The sequence below is a fragment of the Ischnura elegans genome, chromosome 1 (assembly GCF_921293095.1).
Source record: "Ischnura elegans chromosome 1, ioIscEleg1.1, whole genome shotgun sequence".
Classification (NCBI taxonomy): Eukaryota; Metazoa; Arthropoda; class Insecta; order Odonata; family Coenagrionidae; genus Ischnura; species Ischnura elegans.
The window spans coordinates 96,553,884-96,576,735 of NC_060246.1; the positions used below are offsets into that span (position 1 = coordinate 96,553,884).

At 37.8% G+C, this 22,852-nt stretch overlaps 1 protein-coding gene and 1 long non-coding RNA gene across 2 annotated transcripts; both read right to left on the bottom strand.

Moving 5' to 3' along the window:
* Positions 1–13,647: 13,647 nt before the first annotated feature.
* On the bottom strand, positions 13,648–16,897 carry LOC124166825 (zinc finger MYM-type protein 1-like). Its single transcript, XM_046544525.1, has 2 exons — positions 13,906–16,897; positions 13,648–13,749 (listed from the first exon to the last, which is right to left on the bottom strand). The coding sequence occupies exon 1, from the start codon at positions 16,044–16,046 to the stop codon at positions 13,908–13,910; it is 2,139 nt and encodes a 712-aa protein (XP_046400481.1). The 5' UTR covers positions 16,047–16,897; the 3' UTR covers positions 13,648–13,749; positions 13,906–13,907.
* Positions 16,898–21,619: 4,722 nt separating this feature from the next.
* On the bottom strand, positions 21,620–22,460 carry LOC124153365. The gene is made up of 2 exons (XR_006863633.1): positions 22,263–22,460; positions 21,620–21,816 (listed from the first exon to the last, which is right to left on the bottom strand). It is a non-coding gene; the product is annotated as an uncharacterized LOC124153365 (long non-coding RNA).
* Between the last annotated feature and the right edge of the window lie 392 nt (positions 22,461–22,852).

Genomic DNA, 22,852 nt, shown 5'->3' on the forward strand with positions numbered 1-22,852 from the left:
AGGGAAATTGAACTCAGTGCTCCGTTCGCGGAGATCGAAAGGCACTTGATACACTTTAAGTGCGGGGCAGCCGTCGGAATGTTGTCTGGTTGGGAAGGGAGAACGGGAGCATTTTCTGTGCGCAGGAGGCATGACGGATGGAAGCAAACCTTTTATGAGAGGAGCTGGCGATATGGGAGACAACTGCGCAGGCTCACCAAAGCAGTATCTTATTTTTTGAAGAGGTATACAGTGGATACAATCATAAGATGAAAGAACATCTCAAGCTCACGTTCCCATGAGGACATAGGTATGCTCAACTCTTCCCCCCGAGGATTAATATCGGAAAAAGCCGAAATAGTGGCCGTCTCTGTTTGCTTTGGAGAAATTCCATGCATAAGAATAAATGCGATGCAATAATATAGGCTCTGTTTTGAATGGCGTTTCGAAGAATGTATTGCATCGTAATAATGTAATCCGGAAAATATTTGACTCGCGTAAGTTCACATTGAAATTTGAAGCATGTTTCTGGAATACTTCGATGTGTATTTTTACATGCATTACATGGAAGCAGATAGTCTTTGGTAGGACATATGGGTAAGTAAGTACATATTTAACTCAACCGAAAGAAATACCTCCGACCGGTGTATTTTTTAACGTCCATCCAAAAGGCTGGATGAACAAGGCTGCACTAGATGGAAACTAAACTGGATGGATGCTTACTGTAGTTATGACGATTTTTTCATCTTTAATGGTTTTTATAATGATTATAACAAAAGGTTTCGTGGCTTTGGAAGTGATTGAAGTCTTGTTTCATAATTGGAAATGTTTTCCCCCATTTCTGTATTTTTTGGACCATATAAGGTTGTGTTGAGTATTTTTTAAACGAAGTAATATTTTTTTGGCAATCTCATTAATGATTGTGCCACCAATTTGGCTTTTATGAGCCATGGGAACTAAAAGAAACTAACAGAAGTTGTTTGGGCACCGCATCTTCGCGTGGCCTTTTTTCTTTTGAGTGCATTACTGAATTGAGGGTGCGTTTTATATTTACGCTATGTTTTACATCGAATTTTTGTACTCTAAATTCACGTTTTATACATGCATACTGACTATCCTAGACACTTTGAATAGAAACCTAACTCAAATATTTCATTTGTACAGTATAAGGAATCATCAATTAAGGTACCAATCGAATATTTTAGAGTTCAATTTTTACACTAGTTTCTAGAAGTTTAGACTACTTACTTGGAAAGTTAAGCCCACGTATACTTAAAAAAATAGAAGGACAAAAATAAGCTAAAAATAGTTCAAACTATATTTAATGCCGCATTTGATTAATAATGTGCCATCAAGTCTCAAGCTGCTAACCCGTTAATTCATGAACACAACGATTTTCAATATAAATGATAGCTCGCTTTTGAATATTGACGTAGCCACATTCCTACCCAACTAGAAACTGCGTTTGTAATGTGAATTAGCTAGCTCACCAGAAAAACATTGCATTCGGCATATTTTCCCGAGAAATGTTTTGTCTTAACCAGTTAACGACTGGCGGAGGGAAGAAAGTTGACAGGAATTGGTGTTGGCTCGGCTTGATGAGTGCGAAAGTGTTTCATCTTTCAGGAAAATGGAAAGGCGAAAGAACGCACGTCATTAGATTGAAGTTTGCCGTTCGGAATTTCATCAACCAATTGCCGCTTATGGAGTGCCTGTCGGCACCGCAAAAGCTATGAACACCGTTCAGAATCAGACGACTTGGATCAGCGAAAGTGTGGGCATAGATAGAGGGGAGATAAAACCTTTTTAGGTGGAAAGGGAAGTATAGTTATGCGGCGATGAGAGCCTGTATATAGGTTTTCCTCGTGATGAGGATGAACAAAGCTTTGGTTGGGGCTGCGAAAGATTTTAGCGGCTATAGAGGCTTGAGGAAAGTGGATTCCGAGACGTAAATCAGGAAATGAAATCAAACGCAAAAGGTTAGCGGGCGCTCGAAGAATTTACCTTACTAACGGGATTTTTAAATAATTTGGAAAGCTTTTAAAGAGATTACCTAAAGCCGTCATAATTCAAAGGCTTCTTTTTACCTATTTTAGCGCATTCATGGTCTCTGCATAGTAAACATCAGATTCCCGTACATTTACGTCGCCAAAGGTAGTGTTTGAAGGAAAAGTGAAGTGAAAAATGATTATCCATTATTGTAATTGTTAGGAACAATAGAGTCCTACATAGTAAATCAATATAGGATATTTAATCTTTTTTCCCGGAGTATAATGCTGGTGGAGTCTTCTAGGGTTTTCAACCGGGTGAGTTTATTTTATACTGACGTTTAAGTGGCTGCCTCTGCATACTATCTTAAGGGCATCGTTCAACGCATTCATGCCCTGAAGGCGATAGCAGAGGCAGCCATACAGCCAACATTGGCTCCAAGGGTAAGGATACGTAAATATCAGTGAATAATTTTCACTGCTGAATAGCTGTGCGTTTGTGTCTAACAACACGTCTAATGGTGATGGCAATGATTTATCCTTCATGTACGAGGCAGGCACAAAGAAACCAGTTCCAAACATTGTCTGGAATGAGGAACGGGATACAGCAGGTAATGTGCATCAGGAAAGGTGCGCTGAGCTTGCAGGAACAGTTTGCCAGCTCAAAATTAAGTGTGGGAGAAACGAAGGTTGTGAAAGGGAACTGCTAGAGTCCATCGGGGCGAAACGTTAAGAGGCTATGAAGTCGGTCGCTGTGATTGGGAGGGAGGGACTGTGAGTGAGTGAGAGGGTATTTGGTTCCCCGGTGGAAAATGCCATTACAGGGAGGGGTGGAAGGGTCCTGCGCTGGTCGGATGAATCAAATTCGGGGCTTGTGAAGGCAAAAGGGAAAAAAACGGGCGGGCGACGGAGGAAGAGGTGCGGTTGGCTGGGCAAACATTGGCTCCTAGTCTGATCGGATTTGTGAAGTCTCCGCTCTCTCTTTCAAGCTGGAATCGGGAAGCCGAAGAGGATCATGGGTACTGTGGGCAGAGGAATTTGCCATTCAATCAGGAATGAGGCAAATAAGCTCCGCGGAATTATTTTCCCCCCATAATTTTTGGGCCCTTTTTCGAATAAGTAGCCAAAGAGAGTTTTCATTTTTTTCGTAGTTATACATAGTCATTGACATAATGCTGATGGGGAAGATCACGCATTATTGGGCTGATGGAGTGGGGTAGAAGAATTTGATTTGGACATTGATGCGCTTGTAAAGAATATTTTGTCGCATCGGACCTGCTTAACGGTATATATCGTACAGAATTATTCTGTAAGATTTCAAAGCAGTTGAAATACATATTTTTCGCTAATAATATGCTGCCATCTATACAAATACTAATATGCCACCCATTTGGAAGTAGCCCCTTTACAGGAAAACAGATATTGCAATAGTTGGATGAATAAAAGTTAAATTAATACTTACCAAAACATAAATTTATGCAAAATTTCAAAATAATTGCTTCAATGAATGATATTTTCTCTTGAAATGGTCAGTAAATAAGAGTTATATGGGCTGCTTTAACTCAGTCATGTATGAGCTATTTCGGTGTGAGGACCCATAAACAAACCTGAGGGAGTAGACACTTCAGAAGCAGAAAATGCATCCATTGCGATGTATGATCAACTTTTGAAAAATATGAGGGTATCAGCTACACATCAAGGGAATCCTTTGAATTCCTTGAGTGTGCTTTTGCGGTGTGGTGAGTATTGAGCGTGGAGGTTTTCGAGGTTACTACTAGAGATGAATCTACACGGCAGCAACCCCGAAAATCTCCACGCTCAATTTATTGAATTGTTCATAATTATACTTGCCTTTTATTAATATGAAGATAGAAATTTAAATCACAGTCTTAAAATTATTTTTAAAATTTCCAAATTTTCCAAATTCTTAGTCGACATTTTAAGAGACCCGCGACGAACATGGGGGATTTGAAGCTAGATAAATTCTTATCCGACATTGTATTGTTGAAACAGTTAATATTATAACAACTCTGTATTATAGAATCGCACATTTAAAATTTTCAATTTTTTTCATTTCCTAGTCTTCAAGAATGTGCTCGTTAGTATTTGTATGTAAATCCAAGGTTAAATACTAAGGTTACACAAAAATGCATACATGTATTTCTTTTTATTTTTCTAATCTAAAATCGAAGCGAAAAACAACCTTTTTTATAGTAATGGAGTTATTGAGTTGATTATTGATATTTAACCTGCATTTAACTGCAAAATGTTAAAAATTATGGAATGGTTCAAGCACACTGTCTAATAATTTGCTGCCAAAGGGATCGAAAACACATAGTTTGGGTATTTATGCATGAGTTTGCATGAAAATATATTTATTTTACGGGTGACATAAAATGATCTAATTACAGTCAACACAGCATTGTCACCATCGTCGATCACTATATGCGTGTAATCTCTTTTCAAAACTAATAAGCCGAAGAGAATGTCTTTCTTCAAGCCTCGGTCCTTTTTAGGAGTGTAAGGAACTAATTTGATAAATATCTTCTTTCTCCCTTATGGTCCGTTATACTTTTTGTTTATTATTTCAAGATGAGAATCAAATACTACCAATTTATCTTCAGAAAGCATTAGTAAAGCAATTCGTTTCATTGATTCATTGCTTTTATTTCATTATATTTACAACTATTGCTTCCAATCCCTTTTCCCAACCCCGGTGTTAGCCGGAAGAAGCATGCTTCCTCAGTGTAAGGAAAAAATCCTCATGTATTTTCAACCTTGGGAAAAGAGGCTTGGGAAGAAAAATATTTCGTTTCTCAAATTGGAATAATTCCGAAGCAATATATTTCGCTGATTTCATTCGCAACCAGTAGCTGGAGCTAAAGGCTCAGCAATATTGTCTTCAGTATGGAAATGGTGCGTAAGCAGTGGAAGCAAAAGCTAGTTTATTCAAGCTTCCTTAATTCCACGAAGATTCTCCTCTCAGAATAAAGCTCTGTTTTTTCGTCGCAAGGCAAAACACATCAAAACGAAAGAAAGACCGCCCTGGGAATTGGCCTTAAAGCGTATTTATAGTATTTTTACAGTATACAATGTTCAAAGAATCGTTGCGTTGGCTGCTTTCTTTACTCTTGGAATGCTTGGTTGTGTTTCGTTCGAAAACAACTCTTTGTTCGATCTGTTTATCAGCATGGAAATTGCAAAGACGAACTAGCATGTTTTTTTGTGTGCTATCTGGTGCATATGTGGGTAGAATTATAAGCCTAAATTATATTTATACAGCAGTAACTGTTAACGACGCAGGTTATATGCATATATGCTTTTATACCTCACCACCGTTCTCGCCGAATGATCGAAGTATTACTCATTGCTGTTATACTGCTCTTTTACCTTGATTCAGATTGCATCACTTACCTTTTTGTTAACTTGTATGTTTACAGGGTCCGTTCAATAAGTATCGGCACTGGTTCGTTGTAGCCTCAAAAATACGGTGGATGGGTCCGTCTTGTAGGCTAGGTAGAGGGGTCCTTCACCACTTAGGCGCACTTTAGTTCAGTCGCCTCCGGGCATGTGATGAGACAGCGGGTTAATTGTTGTGACGTGTGATTGTTTGTGGTGTCGTCGCTTCCCGTCATGGAGCCTACTGTCGAGCAACGCTACGCTGTGAATTTTTGCGTTAAACCTGGGAAATCCGCGTCCGAGGCTCTTGAACTCATAAAACAGGCTTTTGAGGATGATGTCTTAAGCCGTACAATAGTTTTTGAGTGGCAAAAAATGTTTAAGGAAGGCTGGGAGCTCCTCCAAGAGAATCACCGTGACGGACGCCCAACGATCACTCGAACCGATGCTCAGATGATCAAAGTTGAAAGCGTTTTGCACTCTGACAGATGTTTAACCATTGCCCTTATCAGTGAAGAGACCAGCCTTTCGGTCGGAACCGCCCACACCATTGTAACAGATGATCTTTCGATGAGGATATATGCGCGAAGCTGGTGCGACATCGCGTAACCCGCGTGCGATCAGCCGTTGCCAAGAATTGGAAACTTCACCATGAAAATGCGCCGTGCCACAGTGCGATTGTTTTGCGGTAGCTGCTAGCGAATTTCGTCGTGGTAACGTTGCCTCACCTACCCTACAGCCCTAACCAGGCTCCACCTGAATTTTTTTTGTTTCCGCGAATAAAAAGGGAGCTCAAAGCATATCGGTTCGACTCCATTTAGGCAGTTCAAGTGACAACGTCAAAGGCTCTGCACAGTATTTCAGAAACCGACTTCCAGGGGACTTTTGACGAGCGGCAGACGTCGCAAACTAAGTGTATCGATGCAGGAGGAATGTAATTTGAAAATTATTAAGTAATTATTATGATAACTGCAATGAATTTTGATTTTTGGACCAATCCCGAAACTTATTAAACGGACCCTGTATGTCACTTGTTGACAACAATGTGGATATAAAGACGACACAAGATTGAAAAATGCTGTGGCTTGGGGTGGCAAACGTCGCATAAAATATTAGAGAGCTTATAATAGGGATTTTATGCCCCTACCTCTTCCGTTTTTATAACCCTTACAGTGCTGATGTCGCTCTTCCTATCTCTCGCGAAAAGTGCCTCTCTTAGTTCAACAACCATTTAATAGTCAATATTCATTTTATTTTTAACATTAACTTTTTTCTTTAAATTATAAAAATCAACCCATACTACCAAGAATTCGTCAAAACATACCTACATTATGAAGGTGAAACCACATATAATAAATATTTCCCTAAATTTTTGAATTCATACCTTTAGTTGTTTTTGAGACCTGATTTTTTTTCCTAACCTACAATCAGCAAAAATGCCTCGGCAACCTAGTGCCTAGAAAATCGATTGGCACTCAAACGGGTTAAATTTACAGCAGCTCTAACAAGCTCCAAATATTAAATTAAGGACTGCATTGTGTAAACTTCCATTATTTAAAGTCAGTATTTGAAGTTATATATTTCCACATTTAATTACAATGCTAGATGACTAATTAAGTATCTAAGCAGTTGTGTAAAATAACGAGATGGAAATAAATATCTTTTCAAGGCTGCCAAAGAGATATGATGTACCACTTAAATCTACATTGCCAGTGAGGTGGCGCATTAGAAAAAAAACTTTCTAAACAGAAGAAAACAAGTGTTTATCTTCTCCAGATTTAAGAAGTATCCTTTTATTGTATAAATGAATGCGATTCAGATTGTATTGAAAAGTATGCCACGCCATAAAGAAGAAATTTTTCATGATATCAGATTGTTTTTTTCTTTGTAAAATCTAAGGATTTATCATGAAAAATCGTCCTCAGAACAAAAGAAAAAAGGTTACCATTCTTTCTCAGACCTCTATCAGGTATTAAGGAGGATTTTGAAGGAAAGAGGAAGGAATGAATAAAATACGAGAGGTTGCTTGCGAGAGACATCGTATACAAGAGGGAAAGGCTAAGACGTTTCCTAGGCGACGGAAAAGCCGTCGTAAGTGTTGGGAAGGATCGATGCTGGGAAATGATTTCCAATGGAGGCTAAGACATTAAGGATCATAGCGGAAGTAACGCGGTCCAATGCAAGCGCCCATGAGGGCATATGACATAGAAATAAGAAATACCCAGTCATAGTTCTCCTTTTTGTTAGGCATAAGAACAGCATTTACTCCGTTTTTCTCGTGTTTTTGAATAAGATCGTGGATTTTTATAAATTCCTTTAAAATATCTTTAGTACTTAATTTGGACAGCAATTTATTTGCTCATGTGAATTGAGTTTAAAATAGAAATTTAGGCTAATTTTTGGCAACTTTGGCATTTCAGCATCCACGCGATATCCAGCATACGCGATCCAGTGAACCACGCCAGTTTTTTCAGTCTTTTCCACTACTAAGCTATAATAAGGCATGCTATTAGCAGAACCCGAGAAATTATTGAAAGAATGTCAATATAATGTACTTTTTAATTCGCGCAGATTTTTTAATTCGTGAAAATGTTTTAATTCGTTCTTCTTTTAAAAATTCGATACTCTTTAGGATTGAGGTTAGTGCTGCTGGAAGGCGGGCGTCTATGTTATTTTTTATATTAATTTCAACCGTTTTGGGCGTGATATAGTGGAAGTTCGACATATTGAAATAAAAGGTGGTTGCACTTTTCCGCAATACTTTAACGCGACTTGGTACGCATTTTTTCTATGCCATTCCGTGGCCAAGTTTTCTTTGCAGTAGTTAGAAAGTAATTGCTATATGTGAAAATTCAAAACACCGGATTGATATTTAACAAAAATAGTTCAATTTTTTTTCTTTCTTTCTTCCCTGATTGATAATTTCTTCCTTTCTTCCTTGATTTGATAATTGCATAACCTTCATGGATTTTGTGTTTACTTTTTCAAAATTTGGCATTTTTCACTGTAACTGTCTCTTTATAAAGTATTTATCTTGGGTTTGGAATGACGATGATTCACTCCTGCTGCTTAATACTGAATTCAAATCTTCCCAATATCTAATTCATCTCGTTTTTGCTATTTTCTTTGCTATTCATCTTAGTCAGCTGACAGAAAATCATTGTTTGATTATTTCCAGCTGGTAGCGTGTGATTAGTTTGCTGTTGGATGAAAATTAATTTAAATTATAGTTTTTGATTTATCTTTAAGTGTCGCAATACCTGCACTTAAATATCATAATTTGTTATGCACCATTCCTCTTCTCTTAGATGGAAAATTGTTGTAAACAACTGCAATCTGGTGATCAGAGAAAGTTGTGATGAGCCGCAAAGCCTGTCTGATTACCTTTATTTATTTATTACCAACGGATGGCACCATTTTACAATCCTGACCAACATAGGAAAGCAACAATAGGACTAAAATAATAAACAAATACTAAAGCTACAACATGTAATTATATGAAAATAATAACTCTACAATGTTCAATTAACTCTTTGACAGACAAAAGTGTATGGTGGTTGTAATTAGAAGGATAACATGACATACAAAATTTTGATCCATATATATATCTGGTTCTTTTATATATTATTATATATTTATTACTTTATTCATTCACACGGCGCGGCGCCTTAAGCGCAAACATACATATAAATTCAGAGGTAAGGAAAGAAAGGGATAGGAACATATAACATATAGGAACATATTTATTTATATTATTTCTGGTTTTCAGTAGTGGAATTTAATAATATGGATATGGATGAATTTCTGCAACACCCCAAGTTTTCTTCTGAAGATTTACTTTGAATCGAGGATAATACGTTTTTCTCTTTGTTTAAGGAGCTAACCGCCAGGATGAGTGTAACAAAATAATTAATGAAGATTTATAGATAAGATAATTAATAAAAAAGTTTCTTCTCCTGCCAATGTATGTAACGGAGCTATTTTCATTTCCATAACTATTTTCTCAGTGACGAGGAGTTAAATACGGTGAGAATATTTCTTGAAAATTTCAGATGACAATATGGTTGCTGAAATATCATCTTGGGTTTCGTAGAACTGTAGTTATTAAAATAACTCAGCCTAATAGTTTTCCGCATAAAATGCTGTCGGACGCTTTTTTGCTTAAATCATTATCATATTGGATATAAATTATCATTAATTTATTAAAATTGTTTAATAAAATTTCATTTAATACCTATTAATATTCATAGATATTTTCCACTCTATGAACGTGCGGCCTGACAAGGAATTTCAACCTTCTTTTATTCTCCTTACTTTGGTGGAATTAATTAAAAACCTATGAGAAGGAGGGAAAATATATTATTAAATAAGAAATTATATTGGATTCAATATTTCTTTTTCTTTTTCTGAGGAATTTGGAGTCCTCAATATTATGAGGTGGGAGTTATACTCCTGCGTACCCGAGGGCGAACTATTTCCTATCATAAAGTTGCAGTTTAAAAACATACATTTATAATACTGTAGTTAAAACTCCAGGCAGTAGAATAATCTCTCTTCATAATTCGCTACTTAGTCTTAAGGCATTTGTTTCCGACAGTAGATTGGTTTTAATATTTGCTTTTGATTCATTTGATCCGTTGTTCGCGTGGCGTCTACCAGACGCCAGGCCATACCGATTCCAGGCATACCAACGCCAGGAATTTTCTTTGCCCATATCGTATTTTCATAGTTAAGAGACTCATATACCTTGTATCTTATTATTTTATGATTCTAAAATAAACACTTACATGATTTTATGTTTTGTCACATTCATGGAATACATTTTCATATTTTGTTGTTTTTGGACGCCATGCGTCAGCTTGCGTTAAAATAAGTTATTTTCTAATAGCTTTGTCATATTCATAGAACTTTTTTAAAATACGTTAATTGGTTAAACTAACAACTATTTAAAACATTAAATATTGGATGTGCGTCTTATTTCTATGAATTTTTAATGTAATCAATTTAACACACGAATTAAACTATTGTCGTGATAAATTTACTATGGTTCTCACATTATTTTAGTGAACTTAAGCGTATAAAACACCGTTTTCCCCTCTGCTACATACGTTTATGGTGACTTATTACAGTGATGTAGATACATTACATTAACCGTAAATATACATACAAGAATTCTGTGGTTGTATCGAATAATAACTTTCAAGTCTGATAGGAGATATTTTGGTTCAAGCTCAACTGAACGCTCTATCATTATAAAATATCTCCAAAATCAATTATTCCCCCTATAGTCAAAATTATTTGTTAGGCAATTAGCAAAATCCGTACTGTGAAAAATATGTTTGCAAATTTTACTGTCCAAATTAAACATGTTGGTATAATTTCAATGAAAGGAAAACTGTAAGAAACGTCAAAATAAGTGACATTCAGTCTTTTATTAATACAAATATCTCCATAATCATTACGCATAAATTTGTAGTCCTTTTTATGAAATTTAGTATTCAATGAACGATATAGTTTAATTAAAACAGTTATTTCTAATTTCTTGCATTTTGTTTTACAAATCTATAATGGTGTCTGTGAGACGCCACACGACAAATAGCGTTCCAAAATTTTACGGGCCTGACGGATGGTTTATTATTATTAATGCACTTTTCACCATTTCAACGAGGAATTACAATGGAAACTTTATCGGCTGCTCCCATTTTACCAGTTCTTCGTGCTATAGGCTCCTATATTCCGCAATATATGGAGTCCGTTTTTCTACAATTCTAATGTCAGGTAGTAAAATTAACCCTCTTAATAGTTCGCAAATACTTAATTCAGTAATTGTTTCCGATAGCAGACTGGTTTTAATGATTGCTTTTGGTACATTATTAATGCACTTTTCACAATTTTGACGGGAAATCACTATGAAAACCTTATCGGCTGTTCCCATTTTATCAATTTTGGACTATAGGCTTCTATAAATTTCATTTATTCAGCAAAATAGGGGGCAAAGTTTGAATTATCTGAGCGTTCTCGCTGCATTTCCTCTCGTTATAGCTCCGCATGCCGTCGTTAGCAAAAACACGAGAGTATTCTACCTTTGAAGGCCACGCTCCATTAATCCGACTGCCTTAACAAGTTTCAGTGGGACGCGAAGGAAAAGAAAAACACTGGCGGAATTAGAGCAGCAGAGTCCATTTTCTCCTTCCCATTGACTTAGGAGCTCCCTCTGTACTATAGAGTGTGATTGATTACGGCAGAGATTCTTTACCGAGATACACTCCATGCTCGCTAGCGAAACCCACACTTAAAGTGCTTCAGGGATGCATCTTTGATGCTTTTGCTCGCGCTTTGGTTTCATTTAATTCGCGTTAGATACCAAAGGAGGTGATTACCTCGTGCGCCATAACTCGCGGAGCAGATACGATTTCGGTGGCCATGTGACCTCCCCCGAGACGCGGTGCGCGTTAGATAATGACTGTTCCTACACATGGTAGAGGTTTGCTTTTTTTCATCTAATCTGTGTTTGACTTTGTAGTCTACCCTGGTAGAAGCAAGGCATAGATTGTTTCAGAGTTGGAAGACCCCTAATTTCTCATCATAGGTCTTATTGCCGTCACCTGAAAGCACACTTGGGAATATGCTACTTGTTAATCCAATTATTTCCAGGGATTTTTATTTATCCCTAGGACGCATCATTCACAATTAACTGATTTTTTCTCTTGACTTATCAGGTACTTACTTAAAAGTTTTTGATTTTCAGGGTAGTAATATGGAATCGACCTTTCTTAAAATGTGCATGTGTATAAAAAATTAAACTCTATCCTCCTTATTTTCACGAAGTTGAAATTTAAATCTTGGAAATGCGTGAAAATAATATTGGGGATTAAGTGAAATTGCCATGAAAATTTTAATGAAATGCGTACGTTTGACAGAAGTAAAATGAGAGAAGAATACTAAAAACGAGCGGTTGAGAGGAGCTGATGCGTCCTCATAACTTTTGTTGACCAAGGTGCTTGTAACATGTATCCAGTGACTTTGTGCTTTTTCTCCTAGGCGCAACTCCTTGTGGCTTGTGAATGCATTGGACTTCAGAATTCGAATTGAAATGTCCTTAGAATATAAATTAAAGAGATTTACTTTACTACCCCTGAAAACAGCACTTTTTACATCGGGGTTTTTGACTTAACTATTAAAGGCATCCTTTCCCTTGGGCTAAAACTTTATCACGGTGGAAAGGCTTGTGCGTTCCCATGACCACTAGAGATGCACTGGAAGGATTAATTCTAAATTATTACCGGTAGGGCCACCCATGCCAGATAGGTGGAAGGGCAGGAGCCAGACGAAAGGTAGTCCACGTGATAGTATCACGTAAAAAACACTGTTGGAATGGAAGTGGGAAGCCCTACCATCTACCTCTTCCCTGAAAACATGGAGTACAACCAAATGAGCCTCGGAATCTCATCGTCCGGGACCCGTCCGAAAAGGGCGGGTGTCGGACACGGCAGCGAGTTCGGTTAGTTCCTCGGGGTCGTCAACATGCGAAATCCTTGCAAGGACTTATCACCATCATCATCAGCAGCAGCAGCAGCAATGAAGAAGGAAGAAAAGAAGACCAAGAATATGGAGAAGAAGAAGTCGGCTGTAAATGTAGGGACGTGGAATGTGAGGACTATGATGAGGGCGGGCAAGTTAGAAAATATCAAAAGGGAAATGGATATAGGGAGGATAGATATCTTACGATTATGAGAGGTGAGGTGGAGGGATGGAGGGACTATTGGAGTGATGGTTATAGGCAGTGGCGGCTGGTGAACTTTTATTTCGGGGGTTCAACCGGGAGGTGCGGGTAGTCTACCTTCCAGCCATAGAGGGAGAATCCCAGGAAAATTTTATATTTGTAGAGCTTAAAAAACTATTTTAAAACTATTTTGATCCCAATTTGGTTGCTTTGAAAAATATTTAGTTATTTGAAAATAAGTATCTACAATTACATTTTTATGCAATTAATTTAGTTTACTATGGATTATCGTTTTATAAAAGTTGTACCATGGAAAAGGAAAAATAAGAATGATATTATTTTATTTAAGTTTTTGTGAATTCACTAGCATCCTACAAATGCTTGCATATTGAAATATTTTATGCTTAGTTTTTAATGGTAATAGAACCCCAGCATATTTAATTTGATGTACACACGATTTAGGCAATTGCAAATTCACAAATAGCTATATGAGGCAGGCTCAATGGCGTCACCCCCCCCCCCCCCAGATTTTTCCTCGCAGGGACATCATGAAATAAAGAAGTTGCATGAAATTTGATATTTTTTAAACTCGAACCGATTCTCAAAATGACACTTTCCCATCCTCACTCTCGAAAGCTGAGCCGAGAGTTGAGATTCTTGCTGTAATCAGAATATCAAGTTGCAATTAATACTTTGGCAATTTTTTTACAATTGTATATTTTAACTAATAAAATCGTACAGCTACAGATATTCTACACAGTTAAGTTACATTCATTGTTAAAATGAGACTTAAACCACACTAATTTTAATAAGAACCTTTAAGCGACTCCTGCAGTTGTTGTATGTTTAAACATGAAGTCCATTCTTCTCTCCTTTTTTGCGGCAAAATGGTCAATCACCTTCTCATTAAAGTCCACTATATTGCGGGCCATCTCTTTTTCAATTGACATCATGGTAAGTGCTGTAAGCCGGTCTTCGTCCATTGTGCTTCTGAGGAAGGTTTTAATTCTTTTCAGACATGAAAAACAACGTTCTGCTTCTGCCGTTGTCATTGGTATTGTGATCAGTGCTTTTAGCAGTTTCACCGTTTCACTGAAACATTCTTCTAAATTGTTTTCAAGAAGGAATGACAACAAATGAGTGGCCTTCTTAACTTCTTTAAAATCTTCTCTGCTGTAAATAAGCTGAAGCTCGCATCTTAGTTTATTTTTGTCAAGAAAACCAAATGATTCTATTGTCGTGTTTAGGATATCATCAGGAAACCTTTTTCTATAGCCGGACATATTTTCGTTGTCAAACAAGTTTGCTGCAACTAGATGACCAGTGAATTCGAATCTGCGTTCTGCCTCTGCTGCTATAGCGTCACAAACTTCCTTGGCAGCTGCATTTCGCAATGTTTGCCAGTTTTCCACCTTATTTCTCTTTGGTCTAGGCTCTGCTGATTCATCTGCTGTGGCCAGGCTTTCCACACTCTCCCTTACTTTCTGTATTTCTCTTTTGAAAGAGGAAATTGCTTCCTTTGCCCAAACAGGGTTTATATTTTTCTTTTGCAGTGAGCTATACAAAATATCTACATGAGGCATAACCTTTGAAAAGAATTCGAGCCAGTATTTAAACTCTGGTTGCTGCAGTTTCAGTTTAAGTCCTTGAGCTTTATTCAAAGTAGAAGTCATTTTGCTTGTTTCTTCAATTTTTTCAAAGCATTCTATTAATTCTTGAATATTTTGGTGAACTACTAATACGGATCTTGAATTGTAGTTCCATCTTGTTGAAGAGCCAGAAGGAAGTCGTTTTCCAACTATTTCATCCAAAATGTCAGCTCTCTGTGAGGACTGGCTAAAAAAGGTACACACCTCTTGAAGATTTGCAAAAAATACCCTCACTTCTTTGTTTTGACTTGTTGCTTGAACCATGACCAAGTTGAGCTGGTGCGCGTAGCAATGTACAAAGTGTGCATTTGGATACTCCGCCTTGACACGTGTCTGAACACCATTGAATTGGCCACTCATTACATTTGTACCATCATAGCTTTGTGAGATAAGTTTGTTTTTGGCCTCTCCTAGCACTTCCACAAGAACACGTTTTATGCAGGCGAATAATGTTTCAGCATCATGATGTTTAGGGTTTAGAAATGTCCAAAATCTCTCGATAGGCAACCCACTTTTGAGAACAGAGCGAAACACTACAACCATCTGAGCTTTAGCAGACACATCTGTAGTTTCATCAGCAATCACAGACACAAAATCTGCTGAGCGAATTTCTTCAAGAATATGTAGTTTGCAGACGTGCAGCATACAATCTAACAGGTCATTTTGAATTTCCTTGGACGTACCTTTAAAAACAGTGGCAACTTCCAGGTGTGATTTCAAAATAGTATCTAATGTAGCTGAGAAATTCACTAATCCTTTGAAAATACCGGGGTTATTGGAGTCATCTCTTTCATTATGTCCACGCAAAGCTAGTTCAAACTCTCCACAAAACCGAATACAATCAATTATTTTTGAAAGGACATACCGATTTTTCCTGACTTGGTCGTTATTTTTCTCAACATTAAGCCTAAAAGCTTCACTGAGTTGTTGCCTTATTTCAGTACGACCTAAGATGGATAAATCCAAGCAGGCATTCTTATGATACAAAGATGTTTCATGTTTTTTTATTTTCTGGGTAAGATGACTCAAGTCTGAAACTCCAGTAGTTGTCCATGTTGTGTCCTTTCCTTTATAAAATAGAAGACACGGGAAGCAAAAGAATCTATTGGTTACTTCACATCCACAAATCCACGAATTTCTATCATACAGATGTGACTTGAATATACGAGTGTAGTTTTTGCCTCGAGAACTTTGCTGTAGACGAATGTCCAAAGGCGGCGTCGGTCTGCCTAGTGCTTTGATTGCACATTTTTGTTCAAGAGTTAGGGCACAAAAGTTACTACTAAGTAATGATGCAACACTGTTCATCCTTGACACGTTTCGAAGCACTAAGCCCACACTATACAGTCGCTCACAATCAACTGAAATAATTTACAATCCACGATGACACATTCAGTACGGTGAAACACTATTCGTGATACTGACCAATACTGACTGACAGAGACGTAACTTAAAAATTGTAGTAAACAAATGAGTTGCAGCGATATCGTGCGCCAGCTGTTGACAGCGCTGTGCACACTTATCCGCGCGCATTAAAATCAGCTTCAAATATCGCCACTTGCGACGCTAACGAGCAACGGTATCCAGAGTCCTCTATTTATGAAGTGAGGGAGTGGTGCTGAGAATCCAATATAGAGGACTCTGACGAAGAGTAATATAGAGAAAGAGTAGCGTCGAGAACAGCCATTCAGAGGACTCTGAATACCGTTGCATGTCAGCGCCTCGAGTGGCGATTTTTGAAGCTGATTTTAATGCGCGCGGAGCGAAAACAACTCTAGCGGCGGACATGACAAACCTCTTGTTGTGCAGTTTACGGGATTGGCAGACTCGTGAACCGTTCGGACACGTTCGGTTACTCTCGGGAGAAGTCGGTTGTCGCTGCACTGTCTTTGCAGCTCCGAGACCATGTTATTCCGCCGCAAGCCCCCCTCCCTCCGCCAACCCCGCGCCTAAGTCAGGAGGTTCATTCTTCCTACTGAACTCAGCACAGCTGAGCACAGCAGTAGAGCTCACGCGCGGTAACTTCAGCCCTCTTTCAAAAATTTTGAAACGTATTTAATGAAATTTCCAAGATAAATCTTACAATTCCGTTTCCGTTTAGGTAAATGTCAAAGCAGCAATTTATTTTGGGGGTTCACTGAACCAGTGAACCTATAGCACGAGCCGCCACTGGTTATAGGGTTATGTATAGTGGTGGGGAGGAAAGCCAGCGACGGGTAGCTTTAGTATTAAACGGGAAGATGGGTTAGCGTGTGGTAGGTATAGACCAAGTAAGCAATAGGATTCTGGTGGTAGAAATTGAGGCGCGGCCCACCAACCTATTGGTGGTTCAAGTTTACATGCCCACTAGCAATTTTAGGGAGGAAGAAGTAGATGAAGTGTATGAACAGCTCGAGGAAATAATTAGAGACACCCCGGGTAAGAAAAATCTGGTAGTTATGGGGGAATGGAACGCCTCAGTCGGGGAAGGGAGGGATGGACACGAAATAAGAGAATTTGGACTAGGAATACGGAACTACAGGAAAGAGAAAGCAGCAGAATTTTGCAGGAGAAACAAATTATTCATCACAAACACGTGGTTTAATCATCATAAAGCCGCAGGTACACATGCAAAAGTCCATTGGATTTGGTGAGATATCAGATAGACTACATCATGGTAAGACAGGAGTTTAGGAATAGTGTGGAAAACTCGCGCAGCTTCCCTGCAGCGGATGCGGATTCAGACCACAACCTAATGCTCATGAAATGCAACGTAAGTTTCAAAAGACTTATGAAAGTGAGGAAGGCGAGGGAATGGAATGTAGAAGAGCTGAAGGGGAGTACGAGGAGAGAATATCAGGAACTAGTGGATATCAGTGTACGGGAGATTGGAAGTACACAGACTGTAGACGGTGGGGTAATATTAAAACGGGAATAGTCAAAACGGCAGAGAATTCAATTGGTTACTTTGACAGCAGAAGTATAAAGAAGCCTTGAGTCACGGAGGCAATGGTAAAAGAAATGTAGGAGAGAAGGACGTGGACACAGAGCAGGGCAAAAGAATGTATAGGGAACTCAATAATCGATTACGACGTGAGACTAAGAGAGCAAGGGAGGCTTGGTGGAAAAGATTGTGTGAGGAAATTGAAGAGTTCCAGAAGGATAGAAAAGTATACTATCGGGTGGCAAAAGAGAACAAGCCATGTCTAAAATTAAGGTAAAAGATCGGAGGATGCCACCCGAGCGAGAAGAGGGACAGAGTAGATGGAAGGAATGCATGGAGGATCTTATGACGAAAGGATCAGGCCGGAGAGATTGACTTTAGAGGAGGAAAGTGCAGCGGAGGAGGATAATCTTGGACCGGGTATAATAGGTTGGGAAATAGAGAGAGCACTTCGTGATATGTAGGCTCAGAAAGCGGTAGGCGCGGACAATATCCCGTGTGAGCTTCTGAAGAATCTCGGGGGGAATAATAAGAAAACCTTTTTCGAACTGGTACGCAGGATCTATGAGGAGAGATGTTGGCCGCAGGATTTCGTGAAGACGATTTTAATTCCGCTACCGAAAAAGAAGAAAGCTTTGGAATGCGGAGATTATAGGACTATCAGCCTTACATCGCATGCGGCGAAAGTGGTACTGAGGAAATTGAACAGACGAATGGAGGCGAGGGAAAATGAGTATTTGGGCGAAGATCAGTTTGGTTTTAGAAAAGGGAAGTCAACTCGTGATGTAAATGCAATAATGGTCCCTTCGTGGAGAGGGACCTAGAATATGACCAGGACGTATATGCGTGTTTCGTGGATTTTGAGAAAGAGTTTGATAGGGTGAACTAGGTAAAGTTAATGGATATTCTCAAGAGAATAGGTGTAGATTGGAGGGATAGACGACTGATTCGTAATCTGTATATGGCCCAGACTGCGCAAGTGAGGGTAGCGGACGGAGAATCTGGGTGGGCAAGCATTGGCCGAGTTGTGAGGCAAGGCTTATATGAGCAAGACGCGTTTCGGTCTTACTACATCATTCTCAAGTGCCAACAATTGTGTTGTAACTACTAAAAAACGTCGTGCTTAAATAAATTCAGTAGAAATAATATAACTAAAATATTATATTTAAATTATGTGGTTAACTTCCATATCATCGTGCCACATATCATACAATACTCAGAATAAGGATTGATGGAGTGATTATATGCATTTCCATATTCTGAGTAGTGCTCGAAAAGTCATGCATCACATGACCTAGCCATCACAACGATATTTCCCCAAGGGGTAATCCTCCCTTCCTTCGGCGTGCCGGGAATTACGGATGTGAGTTCAGTTATCACGAGTGAAAATTACATTTGGATTCCGCATTCCGTAAAGCTTATAATTCCAATTTTAAGTAGAAATATAAAACTTACCATTGAAACTTTTTAATGGTCGGGAATACAAACTTTTATATTTTCCCCGTTGATATTGGTAATATTCCGGAATCAAATACATTCAGCTCAGGTCTTGTCTTGAAATTACTGCGCTGCGAATCCGAGCGTTCTTGCTCATAAATATTTAAGAGCTTGAAACTTCAAGGAAGATGACGGAAGGGAACTGAGTGTATAGGGGAGTGCACTTTGAGGAGGAAGGCTTAGAGAAGAGGGGAAATTCCTTCCTTCAGTCGCTTCTTTAAGCCACTGCCTTCAATATTCACAAAAAAAAACTAGGTTGCATCCACTTGCGATGCAATTCTTTCATTGTAGAAATGGAATCCGAACATGTGTCTAGAGAAATCAGTTTGTTAAATAAATCACTAACATCAAATCCATAGAACTTAGTATTTTTTCCCAGATCGGTATTAATTGCATCATTTTTATTCAATGTATTCATACTAATGCTCAACTTCGCTGAAAAAATTACCTATTTATGAATAAAGGGGAAAGTAGTACGATTTTGAAATTCCCTACCATTTTCTTGGCATTTTGTGATACAAACAGGATGCTTTATTCTATCGACTTTTAATCTCTCAACGTGGAGTGGTCAGCCGTACAAATTTGCTGTAAATGTTGAAAAAAGCAGCTCTAAAAATGTTTTCATTTTCTTCCCCGAATTCCGAAAGTATTATAGATAGTTCTTTTAATTAATTTTTGCACCTATATTATACCATTGTGCTTTCTAAATATAAGTACCTTGTATTCCAAAACAGAGGGTTTATTGTAAATACTTTTACTTCCTTACCAGTAGGCCAATGTAATTGTGGCATATTTATTTCACAAATATGATTGCATATATTTGGCTTTACTTCCGTCTCCTATTTCTGTTTTTTTTCTCTGATCTGTGGAGTTGTTTCCATTAAGAATGGGTTCACTAAAGTCAACACTCGCATCGCTGACGGGCAGAGCGATCCAAATTTCAAAGAAAAAATCTGAAACTAAAGATATTAACCGAAATTTGTAATCACTGGGGTGTGATTTGTCAAAAATATAACTTTTAAACGCTTTCCCTAACGATTATAAAAATGTAATCTAGTAAATATTGAGAATAAATGGATCGTATTGTATTCATCGCTGCACTGCGGATAATTTTGAAAACCGTTTGAAATACGCCCAAAATGTCAATAAAAATCAAGATTCAACCGGCCCCTTCTCTACGTATTCCCGTTACGTTGGAAACGCGTCATACCAAATAAAAAACTCTATAAAAACTGAGTAATATTTATCTTGTCTTGTATATCTCAGCATGAATTTTAACCAAGTGAAAGCCGAATCTATCGGTTTCATGAATATTTTACCTCAGAAAATATGCTGCGGTGTAATATCATAGAATTTAATACTGCAAATACGTAAAAAAATTTATGAGGAGAACAGGTAAAATAAAAAGTCAAATGATACACGATCCATATTTTAATTCTTTAGCAATATCTTAACTACTGGTCATCAGGATTAATTATTTCAAGTTCGGGAAAATACTGCCTTGGAGCCTCACCATATAGCGTGATACCACGCGTCAGAAATTGAGATTGGTTGAGTGGAAATTATATATAGGATTTAAATATTATGTAAACATGCATCTAGTTATTATTGAAGATCGGTGAGTAATTTTCAAACTCAACCAATTCTATTACCAAACTCATAAATAATTTAATGCTTTCATCTTCATTGATTGATAATATTTTATAAGGTAACGCATGTCTGTTACTGTTTGAGCCGTTCACTGAATTGAAATTTTAAAATTAAGATCCCTCTATAATAAATTGTAATAATCTCAGAGTAAGGATTGGGGTAGAGGGCGCTTTCAGGCTGCGCAGTAGCAGATTCTTGTAGTCAACATGGTTACCACGTGACGGTGGGAAGAAGTGCGGGAAATTTAAATCTACCGTAGCACGGGTGGCATGAAGTTACCGTATTACGGTGATACAATGAGGACTAAATGAATACAATCGGGCTCAATTACTTCAAAAAAATCGAAAATAGTAACAAAGACTCTTAGAAAAAGTAATTAGTTGAATTATATCTACAATTAATTTACATTTTTCTCTCACATATGATTTAAATTTTCAACTACGAAATTTATGTCGTAAAGCTTTGCTTTTCTTTTGTATGCTTTCAGCATCTAAAATGGCCAACAATTAAATTTTTCAAAAGAATATCAGAAATAGCAAAGTCTAAATTCAAATTTTGCGTAAGATCCCCAACAACTACTTCAGTAAAATATACCTTTTTCTAAACTAGGGGCTTAATTTACGACTCGCACCTCATAAATTGCGTCAAGAATAGAACGTTCCAAGATTTGGCTGTATTTATAATATTAAACATGTAATTTATATAATGATAGTAGAATTATTTCACCATGGAAAGTAAAAGAATGCATAGTTTTAAATTCCCACTATTACTAGTCTATAGTATTTGCATATCCACCAAAGCATTAAAATAATACATTTTTCAAGTTTAATACGATTCCTTCTGGACTAAACAATGCACTTGATGTTTTCCACTTTTATTTGGAGATAAATGCATATTTTAATGATAAACTTTTTTGATAAAACACATTTTGGTGCACTTGCTGGGCACGAAATATGCTCCTTTTACATTCCTCATCGATGATTTCCTTCTTCTTCACATGCAGGAAACCTAAAGAGACACTTTTTATAGTTAATACACGTCAGCCGCAAGAAATATCTAAGTAAAAGCCCATATTTAAAGGAATGATAAAAGGTTAAAATATCCCCATTTCAAGGCGCGTCAAACATTCCAAACACACTACACACAAATTCCATTATAAAAGGAATACCGTTGAGGCTAGAAGGATACGGAAATTATATGAACACTGACACTATGAAGAATCAATCTAAGGAAATTATCAATGAAAATGAATTCCACTTCCTTTCGCGAAACATTGTTTACAACTCAATGCATAGCAAAACATTACCATGCTGACGCTACGGTATTTTAGAAATTAAGAGGAGAAAAGAATCTAAACGCCCCAGATATATTCAGTATAACAAATGAAATACATCGAGAAAGGAAATAATTATCATTCACTCTAAGATCACGGTTTTACTTTAAAAACTACTCACCTTGTCGGAAATTCGTATGTTTGTTTATCTTACGGCGATACGGTATCCAACGTTTCAATGTCACGTGACACCATCTTGCCTGCGTGCGCAGTAGCCAAAGCGCACTCTCCCCATCCCTCTGAGCTTCCTTCCCACCGTCACGTGACACCATCTTGACTACATGCGCAGTAGCCAAAGCGCACTCTCCCCCATCCTTACTCTGAGGTAATAATTCAAGTCTGGTGAAGATTTCGAGCGGACTTTGTTATTTGTTTGTTCATAAAAAATTCTAAAGCCATGAATATTTAAAATAATAATTTACGGAACGTCTGCATGTTAGAAACTTGTGGTAAATTTTGAATTAATGATTAAAAATACGTACTGACCTTTTCGCAATAATAGTAAGACGTAGTATATTTATAAAAAATCTAGAAATATTCACCAATATTATTGTACGAAAATCCTTTTTCGATCATTGGCTACACGATCTCTGCTTTAGAACGGCAACAGGGTGCTAAGATTGCCACCGTCTTCTACTGCTTCTCTGTGGGGCTCGAACGTGGAGCAGCGAATAGGCTGGATCACTCATGGTAGCACAAGCTTTAAGCCTC